Consider the following 21,276-nt stretch of genomic DNA (forward strand, 5'->3'; position numbering starts at 1 on the left):
ATTTTTCCTATTTCTTAGCTCGCCCAGTACATGATCCGTCTGGAGGAGTGCTACAAGGAACAGGCGGGCTTCTGGCGAAGGCCGAGGACCGGCTGAAAGCAGTGGAAAAGGGAGGCCAGGCTGTGGCAGGCAGGACGACCGGGGACTTCGAGGCGAGGCTCCGGGAGGCCGAAGAGCGGGCACTCGGCTTTGCTGCCCTCGAGAAGCAACTGTTGGAGGCTCAGGAGCAGCTCAAGGTTGCCTCGGGTCTCGAGGGCGAGGTCAAGAAGGCGGATGAGCGGCCGAGAAGCAGTCCCGGAAGGCTGCCGACTACCGGGAGAGGTGGGAGAAGGCCCAGCGGTCAGCCGACAACGCCCGCAACCGAACCCGGTCTCTTGAAGCTAAGCTGGGCGAATTGGAGTCGGCCTTGGAGAAGTCCCGTGCGAGCGATCAGGAGCTTCATTCGCGCCTGACGGAGGCTGAGGCTGCTCGCATTGCTGCCGAAGCGAAGCACAAGGAGGCTCGGGCTGAGCTGCTGAGGGTCTCCACCGAGGCGGAAGGCCGGATTGTGGCGAAGGTCTTGGAGGCGAAAGCCCAGATTATGGAGCGGGCAGAGGCGGCGCTGGCCGAGAGGAGTGCGGAAATCGGGCGTCAGGCGTAGAGGCTTATCGCCAGTCCGCCGAGTTCGCTCATGATATGTCGGAGGCAGTACAGACCTATCGTCAGTCCGACGAGTTGTCCGTGACGCGTCGGACGCGGGGGCCGAAGCCTTGTCTTAGGCTTCGAGGAGGGCCTGGCAAGGGTGTCGGCTAAGTACCCCGAAGTTGACCTGAGCGAGATCTCCCCTTCTCGACTCCTCTCCGGCGCCATTGCCTGTTGGTTCTCCTGCTGCTTCCTACCTCCTGCGGACGAGCCCGACGTTCCCGTAGACCCGGGATTCCTCCCAAGCTACCTCTTGTACCTTTCTTGTCTTCTTTTTTTTTTGTATATCCGGCGTTTTTGCCAAATGTATGGGCCTCGGCCCTGAAACAATGAAAATTAATGCAAGTTGAATGTTTCTTCATCTCGCCTTCGTCCTTCTTTTTCTTTTAACTCTCGGTAGCGTCTTGCTGACTCCTGGCTCCCGAAATTCTTCCGGGCTAGGGCCAGGCATCCGAGGGTAGGCCCGGAAACCTGCGCACAGGCATCCGAGGGTGGCCTCAGAAATTTTCCGGCGCTAAAGAAAACCGGGCACCGAGGGTTGGCCTCAGGAAATTCTTCCGGCGCTAAGCCAGGCACCGAGGGTTAGGCCTCGGAAATTCTTCCGGCGCTAAGCCAGGCATCCGAGGGTTAGGCTCCAGGAAATTCTTCCGGCGCTAAGCCCAGGCACCGAGGGTTAGGCCTCAGGAATTCTTCCGGCGCTAAGCCCAGGCATCCGAGGGTTTAGGCCTCAGGAACTCGTTCCGGCGCTTAAGGACCTAGGCTCCGAGGGTTAGGCCTCAGGAAAATCTCTCGGCGCCTAAGACCAGGCCATCCGAGGGTTAGGCCTCAGGAATTCTTCCGGCCGCTAAGCCTAGGCTATCGAGGGTTTAGGCCTCAGGAAATTCTTACCTGGCGCTTAACGCCGGGGCATTCCGAGGGTTAGGGCCTCAGGAAATTCCACTCGTTGGTCGACAAAGGCTGGCGCATGCCGAGGCAACTGGTCGGGGCTTCAGGCTAGTCTGCTCCCGGGGAATGGTCATCGGGTTAGCCTGGCATCCGAGGGCCGAGCCTCGGGGACCTTCCACTCGTTGGTCGGCCAAGGCTGGCGCAAGCCGAGGCGACCGGTCGGGGGCTTCCGGCTAGTCTGCTCCCGGGGATGATTCATCGGGCTAGCCAGGCATCCGAGGGCGTCAAGCCTCAGAAATTCCGCTCGTTGTCGGCCAAGGCTGGCGCAAGCCGAGGCGACCGGTCGGGGCTTCAGGCTAGTCTGCTCCCGGGATGATCGTCGGGTTAGCCTGGCATCCGAGGGTTGTCAAGCCTCAGGAAATTCCACTCGTTGGTCGGCCAAGGCTGGCGCGAGCCGAGGCGACCGGTCGGGGCTTTAGGCTAGTCTGCTCCGGGATGATCGTCGGGTTAGCCTGGCATCCGAGGGTTGTCAAGCCTCAGGAAATTCCACTCGTTGGTCGGCCAAGGCTGGCGCGAGCCGAGGCGACCGGTCGGGGCTTCAGGCTAGTCTGCTCCCGGGATGATCGTCGGGTTAGCCTGGCATCCGAGGGCCGAGCCTCGGGACATTCCGCTCGTTGGTCGGCCAAGGCTGGCGCAAGCCGAGGCGACCGGTCGGGGCTTCAGGCTAGTCTGCTCCCGGGATGATCATCGGGTTAGCCTGGCATCCGAGGGCCGAGCCTCGAGACATTCCGCTCGTTGGTCGGCCAAGGCTGGCGCAAGCCGAGGCGACCCGGTCGGGGGCTTCAGGCTAGTCTGCTCCGGATGATCATCGGGTTAGCCTGGCATCCGAGGGGCCGAGCCTCGGGGACATTCCACTCGTTGGTCGCCAAGGCTGGCGCAAGCCGAGGCGACCGGTCGGGGCTTCCGGCTAAGTCTGCTCCCGGGATGATCATCGGGCTAGCCAGGCATCCGAGGGCCGAGCCTCGGGAAATTTCGCTCGCTGGTCGTGCGCTTGTCGCTCGCTGCCCCGACGGGGTTTCTCCGTGGCCAGCCGCGATCATGTTTTCTCCTTTTCTCTAAGCGTTGCCTGGGGAACACGAGAAGGGCATTAAACGCTAATTAATGCGTTACCTGGAAAATCGGATCGCCAGCTGCTGCTTACGAGGAGTGTTAGTTGAGCGCCGCGATACGCGGGTTCTTCGAGGAGGATACGGCCTGGGCGCGGCGGAGATATGTGGACCTAGGGGTACATGACACCCGGATTGTCCTGCACAAGAATGCGGTTTAAGGAGAATGACGCTTAGGAAATCGCGGGGAGATACGCCTCGGGAGCCGGAACGGCTCCGGTTTCAATGCGCCTGCATTTATTGGAGCCACCCGCATCGGAACGACCAGGGGGCCGCAGTTTGGCTATAAATACAGGTGCAGGTACGATGGAGTTTGCCAAGCCGGAGCTGTTCAGGTTGCCATGGATCGCGGACCTCCTCCTTGGCATATGACTGAGAGACTCCTGTTGAAGGAAAGGGGAGGCGCTCCCCTTGCGACTTCAGCCAACTAGCCGTTTCATCTGGGATCAACAAGGAGGGTCTTCCCGGCGGAACTCCGCTCTAGGCGTTTCATCCGGGATCACATCTCCCCTCCTTGAAGTTCAGCCTCCCGATTGAGCTCTGCACCAGACGCTCAGTCCGGGACCGCGCCTCCATATGCTCTTCCCCCTCGAATTCCTTCTCTTTCCTACCACTGGGGAGGATGGGAATATCCTTTGGAGGCGGCGTTCCCCTGGGGGCAGCGGGAGCTTCTTCTGCGGCGGCTCCTCGTCTTTTTGGTGAGGTGCTAGATGGCGCCTCCGGTTAGAAGCACCCACTTCCGGTGGGATTGCAGCTGCTTTGGGTTGAGGGTTTGGGATCCTCGGTCCTCAGCTCCACGGATTCTCCACCTCTTCTTTGCTTTCTTTACTCCCTAATTCCCCTCTGGGAATTCCTTGTAATCACACGAGCACGCCATTGTAACCAGAAATTATTGAAATGAAAAGTGTTGCACCTTTTCAAATTGTCTTTCTGGCCTTGTTGTTCTACTGGTAATACATCCGCAGGTTAGCGGAATTCCAGCCCCTTGGAATTTCTCGGCCATCTAGGGCTTCCAACTGGTAGGAGCCAGGTCGGTTTACCCAACGAACTTTATACGGGCCTTCCCAATTCGGCGCTAGCTTCCCACCTTCCGTAGGTTGAGATGCCTTAGCTCGCCTCAGCACCAGATCTCCAATTCTGAAAAGCTTCGGTCGGACTTTGGAGTTGTAATATCGGGCCACCCTCCGCTGATACATTGCCATCCGAACCTGCGCCATTTCCCTTGCTTCTTCCAAGAGATCCAGGTTCCCTCGGAGTTGCTCCGAGTTGGCCTCGGGTCGGTGTGCGGCTACCCGAGGTGAGGGAAGTCCGAGCTCTACGGGGACAACGGCTTCCGTGCCATAGGTTAGGCTGAAAGGCGTCTCCCCGGTAGGAGTCCGATGCGTGGTCCGATACGCCCAAAGGACATTCTCGAGTTCCTCGACCCAAGCTTGCCCCGTCCGTCCGATCCGCGCTTTGATACCTTGGAGGATTGTCCGATTTGTGACCTCGGCCTCGCCGTTGGTTTGGGGATGCGACACGGACGTGAACCGATGTTCGATCCCGAACTCCTCGCAGAAGTCTCGGAAATGCTTGTTATCAAACTGTCGACCGTTATCCGAGATGAGGACCCGAGGTACCCCAAATCGGACAATGATGTTCTTCTTTACGAACTTCCGGACTTGCGCCTCCGTGATGGTGGCCAGTGGCTCTGCCTCCACCCACTTGGTGAAGTAGTCGATGGCGACAATCAAAAATTTCCGCTGGGCCGAAGCGATGGGGAATGGTCCGAGGATATCCATTCCCCACTGTGCAAAGGGCCAGGGGGCGGTGATTGGCGCCAAGGGAACAGAGGGGACTCTCTGGATGTTGGCGTGGCGCTGGCAGGCGTCGCATTTCCGTACGTGATCCTTTGAGTCTTCCAATAAGGTCGGCCAATAGTAGCCTTGCCTCATGATCTTATGTGCCAGGGACCTAGCCCCCAGGTGCGATCCGCAGATGCCTTCGTGGACTTCGCTGAGGGCGTAAGCCGCTTCCGAAGGGCGGAGGCACCTTAAGAGGGGGGCGGTGAACGAGGTCCGATACAGCCTCCCTTCGTAGAGTACGTAGTGGGCGGACTTCATAACAAGTCGCCGAGCTTGATCTTCATCTTCGGGGAGGATCCCTTCGGCGAGGTAAGCTACCAGCGGGTCCATCCAAGATGGTTCCGGATCAATTGCCATTACCGCTTCAGCCTCGCCGATGCTCGGGGCATCTAGGGTCTCCAGGTATATCGCCCTTGACAAGTTGTGTGCCTCAGCGCCCACCAAGCGGGACAACCTGTCGGCCCTAGCATTTTCGCTCCTTGGGACCTGCTGAATGTCAATACTGCCGAGGTCGGGAATGAGTGCTTGCACCTTCCGGACGTAGCTCTGCATGGTCGGGCTCCGTGCCTCGAACTCCCCTCGAACCTGCCCGACCACCAGCTGGGAGTCGGTGAAGACCTTCAGACGCCGGATGCCGAGCTCCTTGGCGAGTTTGAGTCCCGTGACTAGGGCCTCGTACTCCGCCTCATTGTTGGTCACTGGAAATCCGAACCTCAAGGCATACTCGGCTATCACTCCATCGGGATTGGTAAGGACCAGCCCAGCCCCTCCACCTTCAGGGTTCGACGACCCGTCAATGTGGAGCGTCCAGATCGGGAGATCGAGGCTGGGTGTTTCCGGCGGCCTAGGTTCCGCCTCCTGCACAGTGCACTCAGCGAGAAAGTCCGCGAGCACCTGGGCCTTGATGGCGGGCCGGGGCTGGTAGCGGATGTCGAACTCACCAAGTTCTACTGCCCACTTCACCAGCCGTCCCGCATTCTCAGGATTGCTGAGGATCTGCCGCAGTGGTTGATCGGGTCAAAAGGGTGACAGAATGAGCCTGGAAATAGGGGCGAAGCCTCCTGGTCGCAGTCAGCAGCGCGAAGGCGATCTTTTCAGCCTTCGTGTACCGCGTCTCGGCATCCCGGAGGACTCGGCTGGTGTAGTACACGGGCTTCTGAAGTTTTGCCTCTTTCCGAACCAGTACTGCGCTGACTGCGGTTGGGGAGACCGCCAGGTAAAGGTAGAGCATCTCCCCCTCTTGCGGCTTGGACAGCAGGGGAGGAGACGCCATGTACTCCTTGAGCTGGTCGAACGCCACTTGACATTCAGCCGTCCAGAGGAAGTCTTTCGGGCGCTTCAACACCTTGAAGAACGGTTGGCAGCGTTCGGCCGATTTTGCCACAAATCGTCCGAGCGCGGCGACCCTCCCAGCGAGCTCCTGAACCTCCTTCACTTTGGTCGGAGGGGACATATCTTGGATGGCCTTGATTTTGTCCGGGTTGGCCTCGATCCCCCGCTGGTTGACAATGAAGCCGAGGAACCTCCCGGCCGAAGCACCAAAGGCGCACTTCGCTGGGTTTAGCTTCATACGAAACTTCCGCAAGGTGGCGAAGGTCTCCTCCAGATCCGCAATGTGCTGATCCGCATGGCGGCTCTTTACCAGCATATCGTCCACGTACACCTCCATGTTCCGGCCGATCTGCTCCTTGAAGATTTTATTGACGAGGCGCTGGTAAGTAGCGCCAGCGTTCTTCAGACCGAAGGGCATTACCTTGTAACAGTACAGCCCCCTGTCTGTTATGAAGGCCGTTTTCTCCTCGTCCTGTGGAGCCATCATTATTTGGTTGTAGCCGGAGAAGGCGTCCATGAAAGACAGCAGCTGATATCCGGAAGTCGCGTCGACCAGTTGGTCTATTCGCGGAAGCGGAAAGCTATCCTTGGGGCACGCCTTGTTCAGGTCGGTGTAGTCGACGCACATCCTCCACTTCCCGCTCGCCTTTCGGACAAGTACGACGTTTGCCAGCCACTCGGGGTAGCTCACTTCCCTTATGAAACCTGCCTCCAAGAGTTTGTCTACCTCCTGGTCGACCACCCGGATCCGATCCGGGGCACAGTGTCTCTTCTTTTGCTTTACTGGTCGGTGGGTCGGGTCGACGTTGAGGGCGTGAGAAATGACCTCCGGGTCGATCCCAGGTACATCGGCCGCCGACCAGGCAAACACATCAGCATTGGCTCGGAGGAATTCCACTAACCGGAGCCGAGCTTCCAAGTCGAGGTTGGCACCGACCCGGACCGTGCGGTCCGGGCGGCCTTCTTCGAGGGGAACTTCGATTACGCCCTCGGCCGGCTCCCCGTGCCGCAAGGCCACTTCGTCTCTGGCGTCAAGGGACTCGACGCTTAGGGCCTCCATGGGCTTCTTCCCTTTGAGAGTTGCTAGGAAACACTGCCGTGCGGTTGGTTGGTCACCTCGGACCTCTCCAATCCCGGCCGCCGTGGGGAACCGCATGAGCAAATGGTAGGTAGAAACCACCGCGCGAAGGGCGTTCAGTCCGGGTCGTCCGAGGATAGCGTTGTAGGCCGAGGGGACACGGACGACCAAGAACCCGAGTCGCACCGTGGCTTCTGCGGGTGCAACGCCCGCAGTCACAGGCAGCTCAATGACACCTTCGGCCGAGATAGCGTCTCCAGTGAATCCTATGAGGGGGGTGGATGTTTTGTGCAACAATTGTCGGGACAAGCTCATCTTTTGGAAGGCCTCGTAATACAAAATATCAGCTGAGCTTCCACTATCCACAAGAACACGCCTTACATCATAGTTCGCCATAGTGAGAGAGATCACCATGGCGTCATCGTGGGGAGTCTGAACCCCCTTTACATCTTCATCACAAAAAGCGATTACATTTCCGACCCGCTGCCTCTTCGCGACGGCCACTCCTGATGCTTCCGCCGAGCCCCCTGCGTTCCTCACGGGCCGAGAGCAGCCCCCAGTGATGGTGTGGATCACTCCCGCAACGGGTCGATTCTGCTCCCGAGGCTCCTGAGGGGCCGGGTCGGCCGGACGCGGGTCTGCCGGGGGACGTCGGTCGTTTACATATCGACCGAGACGCCCTCGGCGAATGAGAGCCTCGATCTCGTCCCGAAGCTGGAAGCAGTCTTCGGTATCGTGGCCGTGGTCTCGGTGGTACTCACAGTACGCCCGAGAAGGCCTCCTCCCAGGGATCTTCTTCATCTGCCTCGGGACCGGGAGGTCCTCCCGCCCCTTGACCTCCATGAGGATCTGGGCCCGGGGGGCCAGGAGTGGGGTGTACCGGTTGAAGCGTCGGTGCGGAGAACGAGGGCGTGTGGCGCCGTGGTTCCTTGCTGGTGACGGGCTTCTGCGCCGGCGTTGAGGCGTCGGGCTCCTCCTCTGGGGGGCCTCTTTTCGCCTTTTCTTCCCGGGCTTTAGAGGGGCCTCGGCGGCCTCCTTGTTCCGGTGGGAGGCTGCCTCCTCGGCGTCTGCATACTGGTTTGCCCGAGATAACAGCTCCGGGAAGCGCCGCGGCAGGCGTTTGTCCAGGGAGAAGGTGAGTCTGCCCTTCCGGAAGCCACGCTTCAGGGCTGAGAGAGCCACTTCCTGGCTCAGGTTCCGGACCTCCAGTGTAGCCTTGTTGAAGCGGGTGAGATAATCCCGCAGGCTTTCTCCCTCGTTTTGCCGGACATCAAAGAGGGAGTCGGAGACCAGTCGCCGCCTGCTACTGACGGCGAAATGGCTGATGAAGAAGCGGGTGAACTGGTCGAAGGACTGGATGGAGTTAGCCTCCAGGCCGGCGAACCATGCCCTTGCCGGGCCACGGAGGGTCGCCGGGAAGGCCTTGCAGAGGAGCGGATCCGATGCTCCATGGAGGAGCATAAGAGTCCTGAAACTCTCCACGTGGTCCCGCGGGTCCGCCGTCCCGTCGTAGGGTTCGATCGCCGGCATTTTGAACCCCGGCGGGTTCGGGGTCCGCAGGATCCTCGAGGCAAGCGCCGGCTGGGAGGAGATCTCCAAGTCAGCGAAGGGATCTTTGGAGTGGCCCTTCAGGACCTGGAGTTGTCTGTGGAGATCGTCCACCCGCCGGTCCAGGGAGCGCGACCGGTGGGTGGGGGACAAGGAGCGGCGCGAGGGGGACCGACTGGAGTGCGGGCCCCTCGAGGACTGGGGTGTCTGAGAACGCGCCCGGGTCCGCCTCTCGTACCCCGCACAGCTCCGATGAGAAGGTCCTGGCAGAATGGACCGCACTCGAGAATCCTCCTCGCGCCGGCGCTCCTCTCCATGGGAGAGGAAGGAGCGCGGGTTGTGAGAAAGAGGCGAGTGCTCGGGGGGCAGCGGCTCCTGAGCCCGTTGCGGCACCCGAGAGATCACACCCTGCAGATTCTGCACTGCCTCCGCGAGGGTGCGAACCTGCTGGGCTAGCTGGTCGAACTGAGCAGCTTCGACCGTCTGAATGGGAGAAGGGGCGGTGGAGTGCTGCTGAGAGTGCGTTGGGGACGCAGCAGCCTCTCGGCCGGAGGCGCGAGAGGCTCCGCGACCGGAAGCATTGGAAGCTCCACGACCACCTCGCCGTGCCATTACGATCGTTCTAAGATTCGGCCCTCCTTCTAGCGCCAACTGTTGCTGGTGGTCCAAACCGAGAACGATTGGCACTGCGGTGTGAACGGGGTTCCGTCTGAGTTGTCTTGGTTGGTGTTGGTTGCGCTCCACCTTCCGCCAAGAAACCTGCAAACAAGCCTTGCACCACCACCAGGGTGGTGATGGCCCTCCGACGGTCAAGTCAGAGGAGATTGGAGGAGGAGGAGAGGTGATAATCGCAAGTAAGAGAGTGCTCTGGGAGATATTGCTCACCCCCCCTTTCTCCCCCCAGCCGCATATATACCTGGCTGGGGGGTCTCTCAGGGGGGTTCGTTATCGTGGGGCACGATGGTGTGGCCACTGACATGGCTGTTACAGGGCGTCGTGGAGCAGCACCGGGTACGGCCACGTCAGGGCATAGTGGGGCTCCGCTTTGTACGGCTGATGCAGGAGATCGTGGAGCAGCATCGGATACAGCCGTTGCAGGGAGTAGTGGAGCAGGAGGCCGCGGCGTGCCTCTGGGGAATAGCCTGTCGTTATCAAGAGATCTCCGACTCGGGGTCGGAGCGCTGGATCAAGGGGCAGCCGACTCGGGGTCGGGCTGCGGAGCCGAGGATATCCGACTCGGGGTCGGATTGCTGGATCAAAGGGCAGCCGACTCGGGGTCGGGCTGCGGAGCCGAGGACGTCCGACTCGGGGTCGGAGCGCTGGATCAAAGGGCAGCCGACTCGGGGTCGGGCTGCGGAGCCGAGGATGTCCGACTCGGGGTCGGATTGCTGGATCAAAGGGCAGCCGTAGTCTTCCTGGGCGCGCGTGCCGGTCACGTGGGGCATGGCGGCTTATTTCCCCCGTAACATATATATATGTCAATCAAATTTTTGTAAAATCAATGTTGCCAATATCGTTGTGAGAGGAAAATATTATTGCTACTCATTCAATTTAAAATGATTCAACATGCATGAGAGCCTTTTGTATTTTTACATATCTTGATAGATTATTCAGTGCTTTTAAATTCTTAAATTTTTCTCATATAAGAACTACTTATATAAGCAAGTTGTTTTAGTACCTTATAAATGGATCGGTTTCTATGTCATGTCTTGGCCCTTGTTTGAAACCATATCTTGGTCCTTGTAAATTTTTTTTGCCATGGTGGAATCCTTTCCTACTTCACGAAAGTTATATAGAAACTTCCCCTGCTAGAGAGAGTAAAAATATTCAACTGGCTCTCATTCCAACTCCTCCAGTTTGCATCCTATGCGGAGAAGATGAGCACACAGATTGCTTGTTTCCGAAATGCTCAAACATAAAAATCTTTTAGGAGGACGTCAATGGTGAGAAAAAATCCCAAAAAAACACCCAAAGAAGGCATGGGGCTGTCTATTATTCACTGCATGCTTGAGCATCTAGAAAGAGAGGAACAGGCGAATTTTCGAACGCGAAGCCAACTCCCCAACAAGACTGCTCCAAAAATGTTTAAGGATGCTTGAAAGTTGGACACAAAGTGGGGAAAAAAAAAACACATCCAACTCTGTGAAATGATTAGTGTTAGTTTTGAAATTCATTAGTCGATTGCAGATTTAATTTCGTTTTCAAGTTGTGGTGTCATCTATTGAATCTAGCACCTGGTTTTAGGATTCATCCAACAAAGGAGATAGCATGGCTTTACTAAAAGTCTGCCCTCTCCCTCTCATGCAGTTCTTTTTTTTCCACTCATTTTAGCATAGGAATATGGCACGGTATCATCCATGAAAAAACAAATGTTTCGGAATGACAAATATCCTGTCGAAAAACAAAAAGAAAAAAAAAATACATTAATGGGGAAGGTTAGAAAAAAAGTTTAATGAACTCCCGAGTATATTTCAAGAGAGCATAAGCTGGGTCATTCAATCGTAGCATCCTGTGTAAAAATTAATCTTTCTCCCATGACTTTTACTGCTATTCTTTTTTTTCACAATGCAGCAGCTCACACATGTCGAATATGGATACAGTCAATAGAATCAGTAACAAAAAGGTAATACAAATCGTGAGGCACCGCCACGTAATCGGTCCAAATAAAGTCTCCAGCATGGTAGGCTGCGAATGAAGCCACCTAGTCGGTCGCTATTAGACAGCACCAGCATTTTTTTAAAAACAATCTTCAATTTTTTAATAACTTAGTTTATATTGCTATTGGTCAACTGAAAGTGAATAGATTGACCATCAACATACAAAACAAAAAGACGTGCACATGGTAAAATTCCAAGCACTCAAAGTAACTTGCTTGAGGGCTTTCTAAAATTTTGAACAATAAACTAGTTTCGACCTAGGTAAGCAAACCTCAAAAAAAAAAAAAAAAAAATCAAGGTGACTCGAAGTAATATTTACTTAAAAGCGCTCATCATTCGGGACGCGGCTGCTGACCTCCTAAGAGTCTCTGCGATCTTTCCGGATTAGAAGGAGGCTCTGCTTTCTCATTGTTTTCAATTTAATCGGACGGCCTTTATTTACGCGCTATCTTGGGCCATCAGGTTCCCATCGCCATCAGCAATATATATATATATATCACAGTAAATAAAAAAACACGGGACTCCGATCTTCAGCTGACGTGAGGAAGAGAATCCCGAGAGATGGTGCCAAGATTATCTATCGGATATCGTCATCTCTCTCCGCGTCGGGTGGGGAAAAAAACAAAGCAAAAGAAAGAGAGGAGTGACGCGGTGGTTGTATTATACTTTGCTCTGATTTGCTTTGAAAGCAATCAGATGTCTTTGAGCTTTCCAAGTTACGATGTAATCCCGGAAAGCGATGCGCTACCGCCTTTATCCAAAGTCCAAACATCCACTCGATCGTAGCGATTGCGAGATGGGATGCGTCTCCCCGTGAGTTACGCTGCCGCTGCCTCAAACGCCCCGCCCCTCGCTCTCGCTCGGCTCGGCAGCGTAGCCACGACGTACCGCCATTAGATTCCGTGCTCCTCACGAGACTGCCTTCTTTATCTCTCTTTCTCTCTCGCGGTGGGGAAAGCCGCAATGCTCGGGTCCGACCGTTTACCCAAGAGCAGTTACCAAGCACGTGAGACTCACGTGGGGGGATCGAATTGTCCTGCCGGCTCCCAACTTTATCCCGCTTGCATGCTAGGATTTTGGATCATGGCGTGTAAGGGTGATTAATAACATGAGCCGGGTACTGCTCATGCACGGTCGATCTCAATGGGCAAGAGGATCTGGTGGATGATTGTGATTTGACGGAAGGGCGGGGCGTATCCAAACTCTATGATGCTAGCCCTTGTCCTGCTCGAATAATCTTAGGTGTTGCACGTTGTCATTTTAGGCCTTAACCCATTGAAAAGGGGGGCAGGTGATTGAGGGGAGCAGGTTTTGACGTGTTTGGAGTTGGAATTGTCTCAACTAACCAGACATAATAGGTGGGCTCCAGGTTTCACCTACTGTATTTATGATATATCCCCTTCAGTTTTCCCTCTGGACCTTGAAATAAGAGCCTAATTATTTCTTCCTCTTTTCTTTTTGTAAAAGGAATGATTCAAATAATTTTAACAAAATATAAAAAACAACAAATTAAGAAGTGCTATAAGCAACTCTCTCTTTCCAATCTATAGGACCTTTCTAGAGTGATTAATCACATACGGGACTACCTAGTATCCTCCCACGCCGCTAGTGCCACCCTAGATCCAGTCAAGTATAGCTACTCTGGCCTGCAACACACGCCAAATATGACCCAGATTGGCCCATCCTGCCTTCAGCTCAGTCTCCAAAACTGAGGTGTTGAAGATTTTGCAACCACCAGTAACAATTATCTTGGAATCCAGGCTTCTAATGACGAAGCCAGTATCTCTTCTTCTACCATTATTTCGCATGCATCAATCGAAGTTGATCTCGAGAAAATTTAAAGGTGGGAGCTCCCAAATAAAAAAATACTATTCGAGGTACTACATGAGTAAAGATAGAGCTCTAGTTGTCCCGAGCTATCAAAGGCTTATACCATGGGTTTGTATGGATAATTTCTGCCGTCTATACCTGAGCGCGCTCCGCAACAAGCCTCGATGAAGAATTGCTCTCGCCAACAAAAATCCAAGCATTTCTGGCAAAACAGATCTAAGAGACTAGTTTAGTAGCCTGATAAGAATGAACAAAATTAGAGGGCTTGTGTGATATCTCTCCGTGCGAAGTAAACTTCTCCGGATGGGTTTCATGACCTTCAACTTAAATGTGTTTTAGCATGTTCAACCTATCATATAATATACCCAATTTTTCCAAAAAGTCCCTCAAGCTTGTATTGTAAAGAATCTGTCGCGTATCTGTTCAATTCCACATCGCTCGTACGTGCCAATGAAAGGGAAAACATTTTAAATGGAAAAAGCATTTGCAAAAGATAGAGAATGATGAAAGAGATAAAAATTCTAGTGCGACGCTAAGAAAATTGAAATATGATTGCAACCTGACAAGTGGTTTATAGGTGGTTAGCATTATCCATATCTTCAATGAATGAGTTTAAGGTCTGCAAGCTTTTCAAGATTTGAGGATGGATCTTAGTTGCTCCATTGCAATCAATGTTGTTTTAAATCAATGATTAAGATGATAAGGATCATAAAATGATGATCCTAGAAAGCGAACGAGCATGAAAAATTTGGCCACATTCTTAGTACAATTTCCCGCGCCATGACGTTGAGCCAATCGAAGCACGGAATTCACCTTGCAAATTGGCGCCATTTGCAGCCTCACTAGCGGTCCCACTATCTAACAGGCCACGTGTCGCTATTTTTTTCGCCTATTTCCTGGTTGGGCCCAAATCTCTGGTCCACTCTTCCCCAATGCATGAATAGCTCCAGAAATCCACTTGGTAAGATCGAAACCGTGAGTACGAGAATTTGCGCGACCCTGCTCGCTCTCCTCTATCGAGACAGAAGGCAAAAGCTTCTCAGTTTCCAAAGCCCCGAATCTAAACCCAAGTTGGGAAGCAAAGCTAAGCTCGCTAGGCCACCTCGAGAAGGGACATCTCTAGTTCCATATCAATAATGAAAGAAATACCCTCCCTATGACACCAAGGCTATTCCCCCTTTCTGATCCCCATCCAAGGGAAGGACCCTCTAAATACACTCTCCTTGGGTACAGCAAGTGCTCATTTTTCACTGATATAGAAACAAGTGCATCTAAACAAGCAGAAAAGTTTGTTATCAAGTTCCTAGAATAAATGGAAGCAAGGAAAGGAAGCACCAAAGACACCAATTTCGTCTCTGTGGCTCTCACTATTGAAAACCCACCCCACCAAACCCCAAGACACACTTCCCATCACTTCCCACACCCCAATGCTCCCACCTCCCATCATTTTCAGTTAGACAGGTTTGAAGGAAGGGAAAGGAGGGGAGATACATAAACCAAAGAGTGAGACATTGAAAGGTTCTGTGACACCTCACACATTCCCATGCACACACTACCCCACACTTCCCTTTCCATCTCCCCATACTCTCCCTCTGGCCACCATGCCTATGCTCTATGTTATGTGCGGTAATGGTCGCTCTCCGATGATATTATACCAGTCCGCAGCTATAAACATTCCTCAGAGGCCTACCCGAGCTTAGCCTTATTTCGTACCCTTCTAGGCTATCTGTTATCTTTCGAAAGGTGGTTTCTTGGGTCTTCTCTCTTTCTTACTTCCTCCGTGATGTTTTTCACACCACCATCTGTGTCTTGTTGGTTGACACAGTAGTTTGGAGATGATAGCGCCCATCTTTTCTTGTCCATCGGACGGTGATATCTTGTATCTCACTAGCCTTGCTCATGCCCTCTTGAACCTTCCTCCCTCTCTCTTTCTTTCCTGCCAATCTTATCAACAGCAAGGTGGTGTTGAGAACTGCTGTTAGGAGGGTTCGGAGTGCTTTCTTTTTCATTATTGGTATTGCTCGGGGTGATGGGATCGCTGTGTATGGACGTGATGAAGAGGAGGAAGGCGATGTGGCTCTACCCAAAGGTGGTGGGCTTCAACCCTCCCGAGAGATGGGGGCACTCAGCCTGCTTCTTTGAAGGGGTTGTTTATTTTTTTGGGGTAAGTATGAAGTGAACACCTTGGTTGCTGCCTGTTCGTCTTCTTTTTCTATTGATGTTTGATATGGTATTTCTTGCTAGAGTGAGGTCCTTTCTATTAGCTTCCACATTTTATCCCTAGAATTTTAAGGAAAGAAAAATTCATGATCATCAAAAGTTTCAGGCTTTTTGAAGTTTTTACCTTTTTCTAGTTTTTATTTTGGTGCTTTTTGTGTCTGCGGATTGAGTTTAATGCACTTAATTTAGCAAGTTAAGCCAGGGATGCTTTACATCCCAGTCTATTGAACTTTGTCTTGCTACCTATTTTTATAGTGTTATTTCTTAGAGCTCGTACCGCTTTAGTCAGATATTCTGCACTGTATATAGGGAAATTGAGTTTAATATACTTATTTTTTCAAGTTATTCGAGGTAGACACCTTTTCGGTTCTTAGCCTGGTTCTTTTTATTTTTCTTCTTGAAGGAAGAGATGGGATTCTACATGTTTCGTAAATTTTAAAAAAACTTTTTTTCCCCAGTTCCATCCTTCATCTTATTATCATATAATTAATACAAGAACTTTCTGGTGAGAACAAAGCTTTTGACATATGTTAAAAACTCTGCTTTGAGGTTGAGTTTATTTCCTTTTTTCTTTCTGCTAGATCTGTTTATATATATATATATATATATATATATATATGTTTTTTTTAGTTTTTTTTGGTGGAATGATGTCCTGTATTTGCTATCATAAAACAAAATTAATTTATGTTAGCAGAGAGCGTTATTTGTGCCATTACTTTTGTCTTCCCTCTTCTCGTCATCTGTTCAATATTCATACTGGCCATCGAGATCGATTGAGTTCACGTGCATTCTGATACATAAGCTCAGTAAAAATCAGTTTAGCCTCTCAAATTTGGATTATTTGCTATCTTGTAAAAAGTAGCTAAAGTTCAAGTTAATGCAAACCGGTTGGTGAATAGGTCTTGCTAGATGTCTACTAAGTAGCTGGAAGCCCTGTTTACTTATCTTTCTTTTCCTTCTTCTTCTTCTTCTTTTAAAAATCAGTGTTTTTTGTTACTAAATTAAATACTTCATTGAGCTGGGACAGTTGAAAGTTCTAGGTAGAGAAGAAATTTGTGTTTGATTGGTGACTTTTTTTCTTTTTCTCTTAAGTGTAGAAAAAGGTGAGGGAAGAGGAGGAATCAGAGGTCTTTCTAGGTGTTAGATCAGGGTTGGCACACAAAGTTAGAGAAAGAGAAAGAGAAAGAGAGATAAGAACCATGGTGAGAGGGAGTATGATACCTTTGTTCGTGCAACTTCTTTAAATAACATGGCTTCTCTATACATTTTCCTAAATCTGCTATCAGAGATACACAAGCAGATATAATTAAGTTTCTATTCTGTACAAGTATGAACACTTTTATCTCTTCTTCCTGCAGGGCTGTTGTGGTGGATTACATTTTAGTGATGTCGTCACTCTCGATCTAGATACCATGTCCTGGAGCTCCCTTGTTACAACAGGTCAAAAACCTGGAAACCGAGACAGCCACAGCACCGCGCTCGTAGGGCACAAGATGGTGGTATTAGGAGGTACAAATGGTTCGAGGAAGGTAAATGATCTTCATATATTAGATTTGCGGACAAAAGAATGGAGCAAACCCAATTGCAGAGGCACCCCACCTTCACCACGTGAAAGCCACACTGCCACAGTGGTAGGCGATGATAAACTGGTTATATTTGGGGGAAGCGGAGAAGGGGAAGCAAATTACTTGAATGATGTTCATATACTAGACTTGAAGAGCATGACATGGACTTCTCCGGAAGTGAAAGGTGATCCCCCTGCACCAAGAGATAGCCACACTGCAGTTGAGATCGGCAATAAGCTTCTTATCTATGGCGGTGATTGTGGCGATCGTTATCATGGGGAAGTTGATATATTTGATTTGGACACAATGACTTGGTCAAGGGTAAGGATTATTCATCTTTTTCTCATCTTAACATCCTTTGTACCATATTTATGTTTTTTTCCATTGGATCCATTGGATGGATAACCAAAACGATTACAAATAAAAACACCTCTCACTGGCACATCATGTGTATCATATGGGATTGTAATTATCTCTTTATTAACTCATGCCTTATTATGCGAGTTTCTTTGCCTAGCAGTATATAGTTTGATTAGTAATGTCAACAATTGCTAAGTTTAGCATGTATCTCAATACAAAGCGAGTGAGAGTGGGAAGGATGGATGGATGGAGGTAATATGTTGAAGTGATCATTAAAAGGATAACCAAAATCAACCTCTGAATATTGATTACCATTTATATAACTTCATAATATAAATTCTTTCACCAGTGTCCAAATTGATTTCAATACTAGCTTGACAGAAACTGAATCCTTCTATGGGAGTGCAATTGTTGAATTTTCATATTTCTAGCATGGTGCTGGATTTGGCATTCCAGTTATTTATATTGGCATTTTGAATAAGACATTTTGCTGTCATGCTCGTGTAAAGCAGCATAAACTTTGTTAGAAGATTTATAGTCAGCTGCCTGATTTGAACTTTATCATCAGCCATCACATATGGTTACTTGAGCTGCAGGGCAATCCCGTCTGAGGTTGTCGCACTACTCTTCAGAAAAAGGCACCTAAGATATCACTATATTTTCATTCTATCTGGTCAAGAAATTACTGAATCTTCATTCTGTTGGATGATCGTAGCGAGACTATGTTGCTCTAGAGATTCATGTGATGTCTTCGCTGATTCATATTATCATTCTAAGTGCCTTCTTATGCCTGCATTGCTGTCCTATCCTCCAACAGATAGCCTAATGAATCACATAGGAAAGCACTATAGTTGCATTGTAGAAGTATGCTTAAAAAGGAACATTTTTTCTAGCTGGCCAAGTGGCAAAGCTTGTTCACTTGGCTACGACGCTGGTCATGCTCTCTGTTTTAGGCTATTCTGCTAAAAATAGAGCCGGAACAAGTGAATTTTGCTCTAGAATCTCATGATAATTATATTTTGTTACAGTTGGCAGTTCAAGGATCTTCACCTGGAGTCCGAGCAGGTCATGCGGCAGTCAATATTGGGACTAAGGCTAGTATCCAGTGAATTATGAGAAGTCAGCAAGTTTTGTTTGGTGGTTTCTGAAAGAAAAAGCTCATCAATTTTTTCCCCTTGTAATGTAGGTTTACATTATCGGTGGAGTAGGTGATAAACAATATTATAATGATGTTTGGGTTTTCGACTTGGGCACCTTTTTATGGGCACAACTTGATATTCGTGGCCAACAACCACAAGGGCGGTTTTCTCATACTGCTGTAGTCATGGGCAACGATATTGCTATATATGGAGGGTAAGTCTCTTGATGCAATACCTATACATTATAGTTTGAAGAGGTCAATATGATTTTGGTGTCTCAATGCTTCATATAATTATGCTTTGCATTAACAGATGCGGAGAGGATGAACGCCCTCTCAATGAGTTGCTGATCTTGCAGTTAGGGTCTGAGCACCCTAATGGTCGTTACAACATTTCCATGTGCAAAATTTTTGGTAACCACTGGAATCAACAAAAACGGAATTTTTGTAGAGGAATGGAAGATTTGGTAAGATTTCAAGTGTCGAAACCTAATAACATGAAGTGACTCTGTTTCATCATTTTACTCGCAAACTTAGCTATTGTATTTAACTGTACTGCAGAAAAATGTGGTTCTGAAAAATGGAGAGCTTTGTCAGCGATCTCGCGAAGTGGAATCAGAACCAAGGAACTCTCTTTTACGTGGTTTGGGTAAGCCTTGTTCTACATTGAAATGAGTACATTGTTCAGGTGCAGAGTTTCATATGCAAGATTTGTTTTCACCTCAGATAATATGAAAGCAAAAAGGAGGAAAACTGGAGATGCTAGAGTGTGGGAGATTGAATCAGAACAAGAAGAACATTCTCTCTCGCTTTCTCAGCACTCATCTCCTTCACAATCTGATCAAGAGCAAAATACTGTCAGGAAATTGTCGACTTCTGCCAACGACTCGATTTTGGCCTCTCAACAATTTGTTCACTTCAAGCAACATCCTCAGAGGGAGCCATTAAATGGTGTTCAAAGGACTATTTTGGATGGACATATCTCGGGTGGAGAACCCCCGAGACAGCCAAAGACAACACAATTTCTTCGTGCTGCTCCCAAAGCAAAGCAAGAAGTTCCATTTCTAGCTGTAGATCAAAAGCCACAGCCAAGGCCTGCTGTTCCTCCATCGGTAGGCCACCGTTGCAACAATTCAACCTCTTCAACAAAATCTCTCTCTCTCTCTCTCTCTCTCTCTCTCTCTCTCTCTCTCTATATATATATATATATATATATATATATATGTATATGTATATGTATGTGTGTGCGTGCGGCAATTCTGATCTGTTTATTTACAGATTGGAGCCGAGGTTCATGGCATGGTGGATGGAGCATTTGACTCTGGGTACCTCATGACTGCTTATGTTAATGGCCAGATTCTCAGAGGCGTCTTGTTTTCTCCAGTAAGATATATTCTCCCTGTCTACCAAATATAAAATAAAACTAAGTCATGGTGCAGCCATTCCTAATATCTGTTGTTCTTGCGGAACTGCAATGATCAGGGAATAGGTGTTGCAGCTCCAAGGTCTGCACTACATTCTCAAGGTCTAACAGGCTCTGCTGCTGTTTCACAGCATTGTTCAGCTGCTGCTGCTCATGCCATTCCGATCCAAATCAGGCCACATCCACAACCGACGACCTTTGTGCTGCCTGAGTGTGGGCATCATGGGCGGCAGGCTCACCGAGACCAAGTTGCCAAAGCCCAACCAGCAAAGCTTAACAGCGATCTACAAGGTGTTGTCCTGACGTTGGGAGGACCTGGGGGAGGCAGTGCACCTTAGAGTTGAACTGCAAAACTCTTAGAAGTCTTTCTGAATTGACTTGTATTGTAAATTCTAATATCAGGAATAAGAATAGAAGCTTTTGAGCTGTTTAGCTTCAGGATTTGTTGTTACAGTTGGTTTTGTTCCTTTGCCTTTGTTCCCATATGGTAGGGCATCCTTAGTGTTTTATTGTTAATCTTACCTATAAATATTGATTTTGATGTAGTTTGCTTGCAAGCAATCCGTTGGTGTTTGGTCAATTTGTTTGTAGCCATTTTCTGATGGCCAACCTAATAAGTTGTACCTGACTGATGGTTATAAGCTTTTATATTTGAGTGCTACTGATAACTGCAGTTGTTACTCTCCTTCCCACTCCAAAACTGGTGGGGGTTTTTTTTTTTTGAAGTAATGTTACAAGTGGCTGTTATTTTGTAAATTGACTCAGTTTATGTCAGTATTTTTAAGTTGGTGGTGCAGCCTGAACAGAAGATGGTGAGGGTGGGTTTCTATTTGGGTATGGGTGGCTTCTTTCAGCTTATTAAAGCAGCATCAGTGATCCCATTGCTTTTCTACAAGAACTTGGATGGAAGTAGGGCAGTTAATTCGGGTTTTTCTGTTGCTAGGTGCATTTTGTAACCTGACATCAGCTCTTTTCTCAACCAAGAGCTCAAAAAAGAAAGAAGCATCAATGGAGAAATTTGAAGATATCCATTTCCCTCTTGGCTTTGCCCTTTTTTTGTAAGTAGTCACTTCTCTCTCAGTTGTCATGTTTAAAACTAAACATTTGATGGTTCCTCTGCAATCTGTATGTTGTCTCTTTGAAAATTTTGTTCACCAATAACATATAGTAACTTGCCTGGAAAAGTTGGAAAAGGAGGATTAAATTTTGATTGAAAGGAAAACTGACTCCTGAATTGTTATCTTAAATAAGCAGATTTGCCTTTTATTATTGTTTGATCAATTTTTTAGCATTTGAGACTCATCTTGCTTAGTATTATGAAGTAACAGTTACATTATCTGGAGCTATCATTGAAGATGCAAATCAAGGGATTGTAACCAAGTTATTCTCATTTTCTGTTGGTTTGTGGCTCATCAAGGTTTGCTTATTGGTCTTAAATTCACGTTGTGACTACTTTCTACCAATTGAGAAATCCCGCAGACACTGGGCTAAGCCCTGTTGGTGAATCAGATCTCGAGGTTAAAATGGAAATCAAGGGCGATCATTGCTG

General features: G+C 49.7%; 1 protein-coding gene across 3 annotated transcripts; it reads left to right on the top strand.

The window, feature by feature from the left end:
• Window positions 1-14,439: 14,439 nt before the first annotated feature.
• On the top strand, window positions 14,440-20,412 carry LOC103700995 (rab9 effector protein with kelch motifs-like). 3 transcript variants are annotated; one of them, XM_008782920.4, is made up of 10 exons: window positions 14,440-15,185; window positions 16,339-16,443; window positions 16,600-17,127; window positions 18,195-18,260; window positions 18,353-18,519; window positions 18,618-18,771; window positions 18,866-18,953; window positions 19,031-19,416; window positions 19,583-19,687; window positions 19,859-20,412. In XM_008782920.4, exons 1-10 carry the CDS (start codon window positions 15,051-15,053, stop codon window positions 20,063-20,065), a joined length of 1,941 nt encoding a protein of 646 aa, XP_008781142.2. In that variant the 5' UTR covers window positions 14,440-15,050; the 3' UTR covers window positions 20,066-20,412. The 3 variants fall into 3 exon arrangements, with proteins under 3 accessions (XP_008781142.2, XP_008781141.2, XP_008781143.2); XM_008782919.4 differs by having other exon boundaries at window positions 14,456-15,185; window positions 19,787-20,412; XM_008782921.4 differs by lacking the exon at window positions 16,339-16,443 and having other exon boundaries at window positions 14,744-15,185; window positions 19,787-20,412.
• The last annotated feature ends 864 nt before the right edge of the window (window positions 20,413-21,276 follow it).

The sequence above is a fragment of the Phoenix dactylifera genome, chromosome 5 (genome assembly GCF_009389715.1).
Source record: "Phoenix dactylifera cultivar Barhee BC4 chromosome 5, palm_55x_up_171113_PBpolish2nd_filt_p, whole genome shotgun sequence".
Lineage (NCBI taxonomy): Eukaryota > Viridiplantae > Streptophyta > Magnoliopsida > Arecales > Arecaceae > Phoenix > Phoenix dactylifera.

Coding starts and splice junctions, on each gene's coding strand:
- LOC103700995 (XM_008782919.4), top strand. CDS start 15,051: ATGGGATCGCTGTGTATGGACGTGATGAAGAGGAGGAAGGCGATGTGG. Junction 16,444..16,599: donor AAAGAGAGATAAGAACCATG/GTGAGAGGGAGT, acceptor TTCTTCCTGCAG/GGCTGTTGTGGTGGATTACA. Junction 18,261..18,352: donor CAGTCAATATTGGGACTAAG/GCTAGTATCCAG, acceptor CTTGTAATGTAG/GTTTACATTATCGGTGGAGT.